This window comes from Fundulus heteroclitus, chromosome 18, assembly GCF_011125445.2.
Source record: "Fundulus heteroclitus isolate FHET01 chromosome 18, MU-UCD_Fhet_4.1, whole genome shotgun sequence".
Lineage (NCBI taxonomy): Eukaryota > Metazoa > Chordata > Actinopteri > Cyprinodontiformes > Fundulidae > Fundulus > Fundulus heteroclitus.
Window position 1 is genome coordinate 34,692,112 of NC_046378.1, and position 16,339 is coordinate 34,708,450.

At 40.1% G+C, this 16,339-nt stretch overlaps 1 protein-coding gene across 7 annotated transcripts in view; it reads left to right on the forward strand.

Moving 5' to 3' along the window:
• The window catches only part of nectin1b (nectin cell adhesion molecule 1b), a 263,771-nt gene that overhangs the window by 76,409 nt on the left and 171,023 nt on the right, over positions 1 to 16,339 (forward strand). For all 7 annotated transcript variants that reach the window (XM_021319369.2, XM_036149602.1, XM_021319370.2 and 4 more), the window contains exons 3-4: positions 3,322 to 3,621; positions 5,468 to 5,585. In XM_021319369.2, coding sequence (XP_021175044.2) covers positions 3,322 to 3,621; positions 5,468 to 5,585 — 418 coding nt within the window. The remainder of the gene's footprint in view (positions 1 to 3,321; positions 3,622 to 5,467; positions 5,586 to 16,339) is intronic.

Genomic DNA, 16,339 nt, shown 5'->3' on the forward strand with positions numbered 1-16,339 from the left:
TTATGTGAATCTCTTTGCTTCGGTCAATCACACATTTTCTTTCGAATTTAGACAGAAAATAATCATAGCAAAGCCTCAATCGTTAAATTTAATGGAATGAATTTGGTAAAAAAGGAAATGCATTTAAACCACACCTGACTGCTGCTACAAGCGAAAAAGGTGTTGAACAAATGTAGATTTACCAGAACATATTGCACAAGAGTTACTCTGAATCAGATACGTTCAGCAAGGAAATGAAACAGGTTAGACATCTTGACATCAGTTAAGAAGTGGTTTCTTCAAACAGCCTTTTGGCTTATCTGATGAGCCACATGGGTGATCTAATACATGCCACTCACATCAGCTTTCTTTTTGACTTAAGGCAGAACCTGAACGCTTTTTTTCTGAATCAAATACTGAGTGGAGCAAAATTCCTCCAGTGGAAATGCCAAGTCTGCTCCTAAATGTTCCTTTGAGACAGCCTCTGTCCTAATTTAAGCCCGGTTATATTTTAGAGGATCTCAGGCCAATTGGATTTCCAGTTTTGGCCCAGCTTGGGTTTTCCAGGGCTTCACAAAAGTATTCACACCCCTTTTCACATTTTGTCGCATGACATCTACGGACTTCAATGATCTTTAATGGTCATTTTTGTCAGGCAAACACAAGGCAGCGCATAGCTGTGACGAAAAGGGATATGTGGTTTTAATTTTTTTTTCACACAAAACAAAAACACAAACAAAGGCAAATTGCCTTCAGAAGTCACTTAATTAGTAAACAGAGGGTATCTTACAGATCACTGTTCAATCCGTTATCTGAAAAACCTACCAAGGGACCCAAAAAAACACAAGAGGCACATGGTATTTGTGGAGGAGCTGCAGAGATCAACAGCTCAGGTGGGAAAATGCCGTCAACTTTTAGCCATTAACTCCAGAACTCGTCTCTTTGTGAAATAGTGGGAAGAAGACAGCAGTTATCTCCATCCGTGAAATACGATGGTGCCAGCATCATGCTGTGAGGATGCCTTTCCTCAGCAGGGACGGGTTGATGGGAATATGGATGGAGCTAAATTTAGTAGTACTAGTAGTACTAGAGGAAACCAGTTTGATGCTGCAGGAGGATCACCCTCTGACAGACAACAGCCCTGAACATACTGCCTGTGTTATAATGGAGTGGCTTAAGTCCAAGCATATGCTTGATATTCTGATATTCTATCAGAATGGTGCTGAACACAAATGTATCAAACACTTCTTATTTGTGAGAAAAGCATAAAAGGCATTAAACATTTTCCTTCTTCACATTTATGCACTACCGGGTGTCGGTTTATTTGAAATCGAAAAGAAAATACTTTCTTTTACTACAAAATGTGGAAAACCTCAAAGGGAGGTGAAAACCTTTGCAAGGCAGCACCTGTGTTGTTTACAGCGAAGGCCAATGCAGTTGAACCGAATCCGCGACCCCTGTGGCCCAGTCGGTCTCCGAGGCCCTCGTTCCACTGCCGGACATAGTGTCCATGTTGTGACAATCGCACTCCTCGTGTGATGATGGCCATGTTAACACTAAAATGAGATTATAAAACAGGAAGCCACCGCAGACAGCTGTCAATAAAAGTGAAAGGTGAGGCTGAAATCAATAAGGCCACTTCAGAGTGTGTAATTTGGTTCTAACTGACTCATCCAGCAGGAAAAAAGGCAGTCCTTGAGATGTAGTTTATCTTGAGAAGAGGCAATTTTGAGGAGGTTGTTGGCTAACTCCGATTAGAGAGTTAATTAGTAATTAAGTGCTAGTGTTTTTTTTTTTTCTATTGAGTTCCAGTAAAAAGGGGAGAAAAAAAAACACTTGACTTGAGAAGTCCCTGTTGCCTGTGCACTTTTTGTCAGCTCTGAGTTCCCATTTTTTTATGCCACTGAGCCTTCCAGGACTTTTTAGACAGTAACATCTCCATGAACGTCAGAAACCTGCATGCAGATAACCAACCATCAGCGTTCAAAGGGCCCTATTCGTTGCTCCCTTTCAGTTATGCATTCGCTTAGACTCGAGCCTGCCTTTTGATGTAGCGAAAGTAGATTGCTAATTGGCAACCCACAAAGGACTGAAATTGGATGACTGTGAATTTGGGTAGGCAAATGCAGCTTTGACAACTCCTTCGCCTTTGAGGAGGGAAAGAGGCTGGATTTAACACCATTTTCATCCCAGCCCTTTAGTTTAATCTACTTCATATACTCGATGTAGATGGAGTAGTCACACTTCTTCCTCACAGAGATTTTTTTTTTAATGAAGATCCACTGATCAGACTCCTGTGTCCTGTACTTCCATCTTATGGTTATGTGAAGCTTTGATCTGCTAATACTGATTTAGCCCATTGTGATTTCTCTTTAAGAACTATAATAGCCAGTACTTTAACAATTTTTTTTCTAGCCTTCCAGCCATGAACGTTTATTAATTATTTATATTGGAAGCAGAGGCAATGTTACCCTGTGTCTGCGACAGAGGAGTCGCTATGAAACAGGGTTTTCCTATATTTGGAAACAAGAAACAAAAACATGGAGTTGAAATGTCACTGTCTTTAGCCTTTTATTAGCGTGATTAGCATGGTTAGCATGATGAGCGTGGTTAGCATAGTTAGCGTGACTAATAACTCACCACTGTCTGTGTCTCTTCCTGAGACTTTTACCTTTTTAAGAGGTATTTTCATTTCAGTCATGTTCTGTCTAAAGACTGACTTTTTACATAAAATAAAATCTTCAGATACATGAAATGCTAACAGTCAGATTAAAATGTAGTTAAATTTATGAATTTGAAACAGCTCAACCTTACAATGACTATAAGTGGTATTAAATATATATATATATATATATATATATATATATATATATATATATATATATATATATATATATATATATATATATATATATGTGTATTACAATGGGAATTATATTCATTCCTGCTTCCTTTGCACTCTGCCCATGGCACCATTGCATTATTGTCTCAACCTGTCCACTTTTTATAGTGTATTCAAAAGTGTTCTCCATGCTGCAGACTGTTTGACTTTTATTAGTACATTAGGATGTTGTTATGTTGTTTTACGAGTAAGCACACTGCAAGAATTGTACAATCCAGAGACAAAGTCCTCATTTGTGCACATATATCTGGGAAACAAAACGGATTCTGATTCTGAAGAGAAAGTTTTTAAGTCTGTCTCTCCTGTCTCAGTTGAAAGGCTTCCTTGTTACTGTACTAAATATACCTTAGTTAAGGCTTCCTGCTGTATCAGTCCACCTTCATCAGTCTGCTCGAAGCTTTTAGCTTGATGGTCATGGTTCTCGTTTTCCCCCCCAACAGCTCGGCCGATGACGCGAATGACCCTGACGTCCCCAACTATCGTGGCCAGGGCTCCGAAGCGCAAGACGACCGTCGCCACCTGCATTTCAGCCAACGGGAAACCCCAAAGCGTGATCAAGTGGGACACGAGGTTGAAGGGGGAAGCGAGCCTCCAGGAGTATCGCAACCCAAACGGCACGGTGACGGTGCGGAGCAACTACGTGGTGATCCCGAGCCGCGAGACCCACAAACAGAAGCTCACCTGTATCGTGATGTACCGAAGTGAGCGGATCACCGAAAGCGTGGTGCTCAACGTGCAGTGTAAGAAACGCTCTGTTGTAAAAGTTTGTTTTTTTTCTCTCTTCCCATCAAAAGTTTTGTTTTTCTAGTGGTGATTGCAGCCATTGAAGCATGCAGTAAACAAGATTATTGGCCATTTCAAGTCAACAATTATAGATTAAATATTTATAGAGAGAAAAATCTGTGCTGAAACACAAGGATCCAGAACCTTTCTGCTATTATGATTGGAAGATTTCATTCTTTTAGCAAACTTGACACAACTGTGTTACAGCGGTTACTCACCAGATGTTTAAAGACATTGGTATTACTTTTTCTTAACTTAATTTCTGACATGCAATCAGGCTGAACGTTTCCTGTTTCTGATCAGTTAAGATTACCAAAGTATTTTCTGTCTGCTAAATGCCAGAGTGTTTATCTTCAAAGTGAAAATATGCACATTAGGATGTCTTTGCCTTTAAGCATAGGTGACGCCCTGGTTTGCATGCTTCTCAATAATTCATATACTATTTATTCACATAATTTCAGTTAGGAGACTTCCTGTGGATGTATTTTAAGGCAAACACACTGCTTATTTGTGTGACAATGTGAGTGAAATCAAACAAAATCAGCCAAGATATCAGGAAGACAATTGTGGATGTCCACCAATTTGGTATACTGTTGGGTACAAATGTACATATCAAGCCCTAGAACGAATAAAACAAAATAAAAGACCTTGTGAGGATGCTGGCTGCAGCTGGTAAGAGAGTGTCAGTACCCACCGCTTAACCAGGACACTCAGAGAGGAAGAGGAATTTTTCCAAAAGAAACCCAAAATAAAGGCCGATTATGTTTTTTTAAATGCACCCGGGGATGTCCTGTGGTTTGACTAAAATAAAGCTGAGAATGCTTGGTCCTAGTGATCATCATTAATTTGGATCGAAACTGACGGAAGCTCACATATCTCGCAGCTCTTCCCACCGAGGGGAAAGCATCATGTTGTAGGAATGTTTCTGCTGCAGGGGAGAACGACGAGATGACGTGGGAAGAACATTTTTTTAGAAATATCGGAGTAACATCTGCACACGTCAGCCAGGAAGTAGGGCTGGGGGCGATATGGATCAAGAATAATATCAAAGCTTTATCCTAAACGGCAAATTTGTTTAACAAACAGCTGTTTGTTAAACAAAGGAGAAACAGCTGAAGAAATAACCCTCTGGAATACACAAAAGTATGATTAAAATGCAACATAGACTATCTCGATATAAACAATATAGTCTCATCCTATATCTCTTTAAAAACAATAATCACAATATATTGTTCATCCCTACCAGAAAATGAAAGCTCAGGCTCAACGCGATCTTCCAAATTACCCTAAGCATTCAAATATATTACCTAAAGATTTGTTTCAGGACAACAAAGTCAGTGTTTTAGAGCGGCTGGTGCCCAGCCATCATAATCATAAACAATCTAGGACAGACTAGAAAATGTGTGAGACCAAGGTGGTCTACGAAACTGATTTAGTTCTGTCAGGAGGAATGGGAAACTATTGTGAGAAGCTTGCGTAAGGATACCCAAAATGTTTGAGCTACATTATGCAGTTTAAATGCAGTTTTAGCAAATAATAAATCTATGTAAGCTTCCCAAATGGAAGAATTTTAAAAATGACGTTTTTTTGGAATCCTGACTGACCTAAAATCCGGAAAAGTGCATTCTGATTTAATTGTCATTGATAAAAAACAACAATTAATTTGTCTTTCAACACAATTTACCTACACATTTTGATTTCAACTGTTTTATATCCTCCTCGCTTCAGCAAAGACGCAGCCCTAAAAGTGTTATTATCAGGTTCTGGAGGGATCGAGCTGACACCAGTGTGCCTTCCTTGCAGATGAACCTGAGGTGAAGATCGAAGGGTTTGATGGGAACTGGTACCTGAACCGTCAGAACGTTCAGCTGACCTGCAGGGCCGACGCCAACCCCCCGGTGACGATCTACCAGTGGAAACTGTGAGTGTGACTTAAAGCCCTTAAGGGCTCAGGAAACATAGACGTGGCGTGGCTGCGCGCTGTCTCGCTCGCCTCAGATTTGTGAGGCAAACTAAATCTTCATGTCGAGGTGTTGCTGAGGCACAGGAGGGTCATTTCCCAGAGTAGGAATGCTGAGCGAAAGCACACTTTACCGACAATTTTATACACGAGAAACCAATCATCCGAGATAGAAGCGGCAGCCTCGTGTTTGGTTGTAAAACAGGTAATGAAGATAAAACCAGAGGCACGGCACAAAGGGGCCTATTACAGCAGCAACACACACCCCTGTCTGCCGGATGGTCACAGATACTGAGAGATAAATGCGAACGGTGCACACTTTGTGTTTGCTGTTTTGCTTTGAAGTCGTTGGGCTCAACATGCAGGTAGTGAGGTGAGAAAGCGTTATTGTTCGCGCTGTTGTATTCCCAGCAGGGCATGGAGGCGGCGGCTCATCCCCGACACACTGAGGGGACTACTGAAGCCGAGAAGTTGTAGATTAAACCATCATACTGGCTGAGATCGGTATTTCTGATTCCGTGATGATCACAGCGAACGCAAAAAAAGGAAGAAGCGATACAGATGCTGGGGGATTTCTAAATAAGCACTTAGAATAACGGCAAGAGATTCCAGAACTGATAAGTGGTAAGAAGTAATCCTTGAGGAATGTAAATAATGGAGGTTACAGTATCGGTGTTTGGGCATGGATGCCATGTTGATTTTGGACCTTTACCACTGCATTTGGCCAGTTGTTTTCAGGCTGAAATAATATACGACAAACAGCTTCAGTTATGTTTAAGAACCAGAAATGGGTGCACAAGTTGGAATTTAGTTTGGAAATATCTAGGTACACCCTCACTAATTATTGGAAACATGTCAGTTAGCACAGAAAAACACATGTGCCTTGCCAGTAACAAGAATAATCGGAAAGATTCTTGCTCAACATTTGCAAATCTTCTGAGCAGAAATGGTGGAGCTTGTTTAATCGGATTGGTCTCCCACAATATTACGCACACACACACACACACACACACACATACATATATATATATATATATATATATATATATATATATATATATATATATATATATATATATATATATATATAATCCAAAATCAAGCATTGATTCAATTACGGTATCATTGCCTGTTGCCCAACCACATCAGTCTGATCTGACCCAGACTGCGTCTTTTAGAGAAAACAAAGTTGGTTAGAATGAAGAACTCAGGAACAATCAAGGCACAAGATTGTTGCAAACTGGACTGAGAGGATGCCAGCCAAAAAAGAGGTCACTGCTCCAAACCTTCTTCAAACTTCACTGAAATGTGTAGCCAGTCATGCTTCTGGAGAACAGAAAGTTAATTGTCAGAAAAGATAAAGATTGACATATTTGGACAAAACTACAAAAAATTCAAGAGTGCTCTACCAGCTGTGGAGCATCTTGGTGTCAGCACCATGATGATGGTCGGTGTTAAAAATGGATGGAAGTTGAAGAACATTGTGTTTTACTTCCTTTATGACCAGGACTTTCTCTTGAATAAAACAGTATTTAAAGTCACCAAGACATTTACCTGAATGAAAAGCAGATATTTAAAATTGTATCAGCTTATCTTTAATCCATGGCTTGTGAAAGTGGACACAATAGGTCTTTGCAACAGGTTATTATCATCCCAGACAAACACAAAATTCAGTTTATTGATGTGGCCTAAAAGGTTTTGTCTGTGCCAGGAAACCAACTGATTTAAACGAGCGCTTCCCAATTCTGCCAAGCAGAGTGGCCAGATCTCCTGCCAGAATTATGCCCAAAGCTTGTAGATGGCTATAAAAAGCCCTCGGTTTCTCTGCAAACTGCTAAACTACATTTTTTTTTTTTTTGTAGATATCAGATGGGATGTTTGTATGTATTTGAGCCTGTATGTATACATTTCAATCTGCGCGTTTTAGGCAATATCTACACTTATATTCAAACTTACTGATTTTACAAATGGTTGAAGATGTTTTTTTGTTTTGTTTTTTTCATCCTACAAAAAGGACAGTTTGAATGCCTGAATGTAAGTCCTGAATTCCTAAGATTCTTGCCCATGATTTGGTTTGTTTGGGGGGGTTTTAGGAGGAGAAAAAATGTCTATTTGTGCAAATTACAATCAGAGAAAATAGCAGCTGATTCTGCAATACAAGCAATATTTGTGACTCAGATATTGCTTCACCAGACCAGAAATAAATCTGGTCTGGTGAAAACTGGTAGTAATTTCCCCAAAGGGCGGAGTGAGATCTGGCTTTAAAAAAAAAAAAGAACCAAATAAACAAAAACAGGCACAGAAAGTAAAACTGATCATCTCTTTCATTGAGGTCAGCCTGATATTTTCACAAACATTTTATCTAAACCATATTTAAAATCCTGCTGTTGTTTTTTTTCACCTAAATACTCTCCCTTGTTATTCTTTTTTTTTCTATTGTGAGGTAAACAAGACAGACAAGGCCAGTAAGAATAAGTTAACAGACCAAAGATGTGTGTAAATATAATTAAATTAAAGAGTTCAGTGTAGTCTATTAGCTCTGCACAGTGCCGTATTGGTGTTGATTGATATGGTAAATAAAATAATTTTATGGTCAGGAATCAACTATAACTATAACAACTACAACAACAGAAAGAGGGGAGAAAATGCTTCCTCAATTAAAGTAATACTAATAAGCAAAATGATAATTATGATAATAATTCTAATGTTAAAAATTAAATAATTTTAAATACAAAGTATGAGTAGCAATAAGTAAAAATTAGTAAATGGGGAGCTGGGATTTTATGACCATTTGAAACTGTCGGCTCAGAGTAAGCCCCCAAAGGTTTGGAGAGTGCAGCACAAAGACCCCACGGTGCACCCCGACCATTCCCCCAACCCAGAAGCACCCATCCAGAGATGAGTGTCTGGAAATGTTTCCCTGGCATTGTACATACGGAGGTTTTTGCCGTAGCTGAATCAGCAAAAAAATCAAATGGAGTTGGATTTTAGAACGAATGCATCAACATTTTATTTTACATTATGTGTCCAAACCAAGAGCTAAATGCTGCAGCGTTTCCTTTAATCGCTTCATGAAGGTGAGGTGGAGCGTAACGACCCTGCATTGGAGTTGATTTAGTCCACCATTATGGCCTCGGTGTACATTTTACATCTATTAGGTTTTAATAAGACGTCTGCAGGTATGTTTTTTTTTTTCTCCACCTTTCTTCCTTGCACATCGGTGTATGTCTCAGAGGAGAAACCCTGATGTAAACGCAAAACAAGAAAGGATGATCATTCATTTTCTGCATGCATCTGAAGCAAAGAGAGACGGGTTGGGAAGGGAAGGGGAGGAGGGTGCCGAGACGTGATACGGGAAGACGAGGGCACAGCGCTGACGGATCGGAGAGGACGGCCATTGGCGCACTGAAAACGAGAAGCCAAATCTGTTGTGAAGGTTCCCCTGGGCTCCGCTGTGGAGGTCAGCACAAGGCTGTGGTGGAACGATGTGGCAGGACAGCATCATCAACACGCCCACGAGAAGGTGTAGCCAATTCTAATTAGGACTAATGTTTTTAGCGCAAATACTCGTGTTTTTCATCCCCCCCCCCCATACTTCCAGCTGTACTATTGAGTCTATGAGTTTCTTTATACACCGTCCCACATACCGTTGTTATTTTTACCATCCGCAGATGCATATTTCTCATCATTTCTTTTCTGAACCTAAAAATACACACAGTCCTCGTCTCTGAGCCTCTAGAACTATTTCACAACTAGGGCTACCGGGCGGGAAGATCCGTGCTGTTGGAACTTTGTCGTTTGTTTTTAAAACGTTTTGTTTTCAGGGCGTCCTTTAGTTCTCTAAGTGGGCGCGGGATGAAAAAATGTGGCTGAAGATTTGTATTTACTTTTTTATCATCACTAACCACTGGATCGCTTGTGTGATAAAAACTCCGGCTTTATAATTTTCCCCCTTTCATTAAAACGCTATTTTCCAGCAGACAAGAAAACCCCATCGCGTCCTTAAAGGCATTTTCAGTTTCTCAAAGACAAAGCTCTGCATAAATCAAGAAATCTGTATTTTGTTATTAATGCATTTCACAGTGTGATTACTTCAAACTCGGCTCTAATTAGCTGGCTTGCTTATCTCTGTTCTGAAAATGAGATTCTATTAGTCATGTTGATTAAAGGCCACAATAAGACAACTGTTTCTTAATTTCCTCCGTCGCCAGTGGCTGTGGAGGAAATTCATGGTCACTTAATGGCCTTTTAAAGGGACGTTCAGGTCCTGGTTTGCTTGAAACAGTGCGGCCAGTTCTGCTGTCATGGGGCCCACAAAGGCTTTCGAGATGCCTTTTGTTTAGGCGGTTATAAGTTTAGGAGAATATGATGAGCCACTAATTCCTCATTCCCGGTTTACTTTTCTACTCAGTTGTTTTCCACCAACTGTGGTTTTATTCTTAAAATCTGTGTAAATCTGTTTAACTTAGATTCAGACATGGGCCGGTTACCGACATTGAGCTATACAAAGGAGAGGTTTTTTTTTTTTTTTCCAAAACATTGCAGATTTAAAACCACAAAGATTTTCCATCACACTGTTCCTACAGTTTAAAGTCCTTTTAATGACACCGCAGAGAAAGACACACACACTCACCTGTTACTGAATACCTCAGGTCTTTCACTTCTTTCCTGCTCACTAAAAACACTAATTAAATATATCTGGAAATATTTCTGGTTGCAAAAAGGATCCATACATGTCTTGTTAAGGTAACGTCCGTTAAGCAGCTGACAGCAGGCAGACCACGTGATCAGATTGCCCTACTAATTAGAGTAGTCTTCAATAAGCATTTGAAAGTCTTTACCATATATTTTCCTATTATGCGTATCAACTGTAATAAAAGTTGCGGTAAATCTTATTCCTTCTCCATTTCAAATAAACTGAATTTGACCATGTTTATGTTTTCCCGTGCCATAAGAACTCACAGCAGAAAGGTTTCCCAACATTTCTCATCAAAATCAAATCTTTCTCCAGAAGCGGTACCAAGCTGACGTTAGCGTGCGTCTTGGAATAAGTTTAACCTAATATGAAAGATAAATAAATTGACTATGAAACACGGTGTTTAGACTATCGCTTTGAAGTAAGAAAGGAAGAATTGCTTCTGTTGCCCCGGGGCTGTGTTGACGGAGTAAACTAATAAAAGCTACTATCTCCGGCCATTTTTTAGATATTTGGAATGGAGTGTTCAGAGTACCCATTATAAAATAAAAACAAACGCTGACAGGATGATATACACTTTAACTAAATATCCGTACACCGCGGCTGACTAAAAACACTGAATTATTGTCTGATTTATAGCTTACTATCAGCCCTTAAGTAAACGGCTGTTCCGCACAAACACAAAAAAGAGGATCATAAATGCTTATTTGGCAGTAGGACCATCTCACAGCCAGAGAAGCCTTAGAAACGGCAATAGATTATCAAAGCTGGACTTTATGCCACCCTGACTACAGATTCCTTAAAACACTTATTGTTCTTCCTAAACCTTTTCTCTATTTGTGAAATCAGAAATTGTGTTTTTTTTTTGTAAAATGTTAAACTCTAGTCTTGTGAGCCGGATGAATGAATATAAACCTAATATGTAGCATTATACCACCAAACAACTATGAATGTTATTTTTACTCAGCTTTATCATACAAGAGTCTTATACAGGCCAACAGAACAGTTCTGCAGAATAGTAAATCCGTTTTGTTTTATGTTTTGCTGCAACTACTTCCCAATGGTTATTGAAGTGTCTAAGAACATCATTGAAAGGATCTGTACTTAGGTTTCGCCTGACATCACAGAGGAGATTAACTGCTATGTCAAGACAACAGTCTGTGAGTGAGAGACTGCTAGTTGCAGAGGAGTCAAGTAACCGTGCAAACAAGAAACGAACAAACATTTGGGTAATTATGCTAATGGAGACAGAGCTCCCTTTTAATGTCTCTCTTCTTTCGTTTTGAGTTACCTCTGTTAGTTCTGGACTTTTACGTGCAGTCATGCTGTGCGATTGTAACAAGGAAAAAAAATCATCCCACTCCTCATAAATGGTAAAACGGTAAATGGTCTGTACTTGTACAGCACTTTATCAAGTCGGAGGATCCCAGAACGCGTCACACTACATTCAGTCATTCACACATTCACACCCTGGTCGTGGTGAACTACGTTGTACCCACATCTGCCCTGGGGCTGACTGACAGAAGCCTGGCTGCCATACGAACGGTGCCACCGGGCCCTGACAACTGAGACAGTTAGAGAGGGGTGTTGAACCGGCAACTCACCAGTTACAGGACAAACTTCTAGCTCCTGCTCCACTGTCGCCCTAAGACTACTTAATTATATTCCCCCCAAAAGTAGATGTTACCACAAATTCACACCAGTCATCTGTATATTGCTACTATAGAAAATCTAACGAGTGTGGCGAAGGACTAGCTGAAGTTGTCTTGCGCACAGAGACGTTTCCAGCACATTCCTGTAGGTAGACTGTCTGTAGACAGAGTGGGATCCCGTCGGATTAGGCTTGTCTCTCACAGATGCCATCAGATCCTCCTCAGATTGTTATCTGGACTGTTTGGAGGCCCAACAAATACCTGACTTGTTGGCTTGTTTGGGTCCTGGCTTTCCTCATGGCCACACAGACATTTGAGTTCGATTCTGAAGGAAATCCATGGCAATATTTTTTTTAAAGATCAATATGGAAAGAGTGTATGTGTCTCATTTAAATATATGCCTTAAATAACATTTCCCTGATAGTATACAGAATCTCAGAGGGATATCTTCATGCTTTTCTCTTTTGGATGTCTCCCACGGTTGCTTCTCTTTAGGGCGAGTTGACTTAAGTATAACTACTAGCAACAAATCCCATACTGCCACCCAAGGACAACAGTTGGCACTTAAAACGACTTTTTAGTGTCTTTTATGGCCCTTTGCTTCGTTAGAACACAGAAATCTTTATACACCATTCATTGAGATGGGTAGACATAATTTTATGAGTGCTCTGTGTATTTCCACATGGTGGTGTTGAAAATTAGTTGGACTCGAATGTTTGGATTTGGCTTTTGAATTTGATGCAACCGCTTTTTATTTGACAAACAAGAAGAGATCCCATCATTTAAAGAAGGGAAAAATAACAGATTTTGTGGGCAAAGCTAAAGAATTAACTTTACCAACCTGTTTTAATTTAGTTGTATTTAATTTGTATTTTTTTTTTTCTGTTGTCATTTCTAAAATGACAACAGAAAAACTTCTAATTTGTGTTGTAATTAGAGATGAAACTGCAGTATAAGCTGATTCACATCCTGGACTGGCCGGCCAGAAATAATAAACGTACACAAAAGCATAGAAGCTATATTAAATATCAGCAATGAGTTCTCACAATACAGGGATGAACACAGACGTGTAAGATGCTATTTATAAGTGAACTGAGAGAAGTGCCTGAGATTCATTCAGAAAGTTGGTGAGTAAGACAGGTTTCCAATTTCTATCCATTTGAACTGTAATAAAACATGTGGGGTTTTTTTTTGAAAAGTTAGCAATTTCAAGAAAATCTCTTTGCAAACGTAAGGATGTACATTCTTAAGGAATACACACAAACTACTGAGCAAAGCTAGCCCCAATGGTCCCTATTAGATGCTTAAATAGTTTAATGTGTCTTTTCTCTATAAAAATGGTAAAACACTGTTTCTTCCTCATGCATGTAGAGGGATCATGGGGCCTCTGCTTGGGACAGACATGAGTAATGATGGAGGTAAGGCGAGAGAAAACATAGAAAGGAAAGGTCGACCAGAAGACGTGGATCAGTTATAATGCTGTTATTGCGAGCATGTCTCAGCCACCCCGGGAACTATAGGCAGCCATCAGAGCATTAGCGATCGGTTGCTAAACTGATGGTCCTCTTTTGCACGCAAGCAATCAGTTTTGATTGTCACCGTTAAACCTGTTGAGCAACTCCGCAAAGAAACAGAGTTTAACTGAAATTCCTCAGACTGAAGAAGTCTCTTGGAATAGGACACGAAGCTTTTCAACAACGAAGAACCAGTCCAGTGGACCTACTTAACGTTTTCTGATTTCAGCTATATTATTGAGATGCATCAGGACACTTCTAGGTGCCTCAAAATGTCTTTATAATAAAATAATATGTCTCCCCAAAATGGAAGTCTACCCCTTGATGTGGTAAACAGTTACTGTCAGTTAGAAATGTTGTCTGAGGAAGTTTTATAATGATCTTCAGACATTAGCGCGGGGTGGGGGTTGGGGGTGGCTAAGCTTTACACCATATTGTCTCTATGTTGGAGACTCTTATTTTGGAGTAAAAAGGTTGTAGCTCTTAAGCTGCCCTGTGGTGTTGACAAATTCAGCTAATGATGACTGTTTGTCAGGCTGGCTATCAGAAACCAGCTAGATAATCATTGGAAAAGCCTCCATTTTTAAATAATATCTATATCTATATATATATATATATATATATATATATTTTTGGTATGCAATAGAACAAAGAAAGAAATGAATGGCGATATTCTACAAATGCATTCAGTGGCATTCTTTAGTAGCTTCATAATAATCCCAAATAAAGTCACTATTACATTAGATCGTTCTCTAGTTCAAAATCTAAAGTACACAGGTTTAGGAGATTCTTAGTTTGCCCACAAATATAGCTAAAATTTCACACTTGTTTCAAACAACTCGATGTAAAGTTGGCTTCAGTTTGACGTATCGTGACACTCCTACTGTTAGCGGTCCATATACTTTGCGTGTGCTTCATAAAAATCAGTTTTACCTTTAGTTTTAGAGTATAGTTCCCCCCCCAGTGCAGTTTTTCCTCCTGAAATAATGATGCAGTTTATAGTGAGACCAAGATGTGAGGTTTCTGCAGCCTCCTCACGCCAACATCTATACACAGACACTGCATACACGAGGAGCCCAGCCAGTCATCAAAGAATCTGTATCACTCTCAAGCTGTTTGTTAGGCTTTTATTTTGCAGCCCCTCAGGCTCCATTCATGCCCACACACTCAGTGACACACACAGACACGCACACACACACTCACTCACTCATGCAGACATTGCTGGTCATGGCAGAACCAGTGGCGAATTGCAGTTTGCAAGCCTTTCATTTCTGCAGCAAATCAATTGGGCTTTGCAGAACTCAGCATTTGATAGAGGTTCACAAGTTAACTGATTATTGAATCGTGACATACTGTATTGAGGGTTGTTTGTGGTCCCATTGCAATTGCTTCACTAAGGTGACCAGTGGAAAATCAACTCAAGCGCAGCTTTTTCTATTGCTTTTTACTCTGAAATATGTTCTAACCACAAGGTTCCTACACACTCTGGAAAAGTGTCGTATTCAAGTGCTTTTAGTGTTCTGATTTCATACAAAAACAAAGTGTCCATTCATCCATTTAGCATCCGATCCGTTTCTCAGGTTGCATACCTCAAGCAAGACTACAGAAGAGTGCAGACAATCGGTAGTAAACTTGAATAATTGTTGTTTAAAGTGGTAAAAATAAGAATAAAGTAAGAACTCTGGAGATTTCTGAGTCTGAGAAACTACAGAATTTTAATAATCAAACATGTGAGAAGTTTTTTTTATCTGGTTTTAAAACTGTCCTGATCCTGATCATACGGTACATTTCATGTAAGGGTACATTAATTACACACCCTGCCAATGTTATGGAAGAGCCTTGTTAAAAGAACAGCTCAAGTGCCTGATTTGTGTCCATTGTTAGCATGACGTCTAATTTTGTTTTCTCTCTATAATTTCATCCTGTTTTTATTTCGCTTCAGTAAATGGAGCACCATATTGCTTTTAATGTTCTGGCACAGCAGCACCTCTCTCTCTCTCTCTCTCTCTCTCTCTCTCTCTCTCTCTCTCTCTCTCTCTCTCTCTCTGACCCGGGAGAGTGATGACAGAGTATCTTTGCTGCCAGCGTCCTCATTGTCACCACACTGGGGCTGGAGAACTATTCAGCGTTATCACAATTGTAACTCTTCTTAAGCCCGAGCCCCATTCAGAGCGGCCGCTGAAGCCGATCGGCTGGAAGGGGCGACGGGAAACGGCTAATTGTCGTGAAAGTCGAAACCTCTTTTACGGCCCGGCGGGGCGCTGAGAAAAGCGGGTCCGAATAATGGAGCGGAGGGTTTCCCCGTGTTCATGATCTGTGACCTTAAAGTGGGCTGGCCTGATCAAAAGGACACGGGGCGAGTCTGAGCGCGGCGGAGATAGCGAACCATAAAGACAAACACCTTTTAGGCAGGAGAAATGGGCAGCGGTGCTCAAAAAACAGCCCGGCTCTTTTTTTTTGGTAGAGGCTGCGTTTATCGCTTGATCAGCTGCCTCTCCTGACAGCTCCCTTGAGTTTTAAGTTCAGCCATGTGAGCTGGGCTGTAGATGAGAACGAAGCCCCCTTTCCCCTCCGTACCACTACTGTCTGTTTTGTATTCCACATGCCGAAACACCCTGTCCTCCTGCATCAGCTATATCTTACCTGTTAGGACCTGCTGGGATTCCCTGTCCTCATAATTTTGTTAGGACTTGATGGATGACATCTGAAATACAGCGCTGTCAAATATTCTTGGTATTTATCTCACCCCTACATGCAGGGTTTTTCACCCCGAGAGATTTGAATTTTTTTTTTTATTATTGTCCTGAAGAGATTTTTCTTTTTCTCCCCCTCTGGTTGGGAGTAATTCTGCCT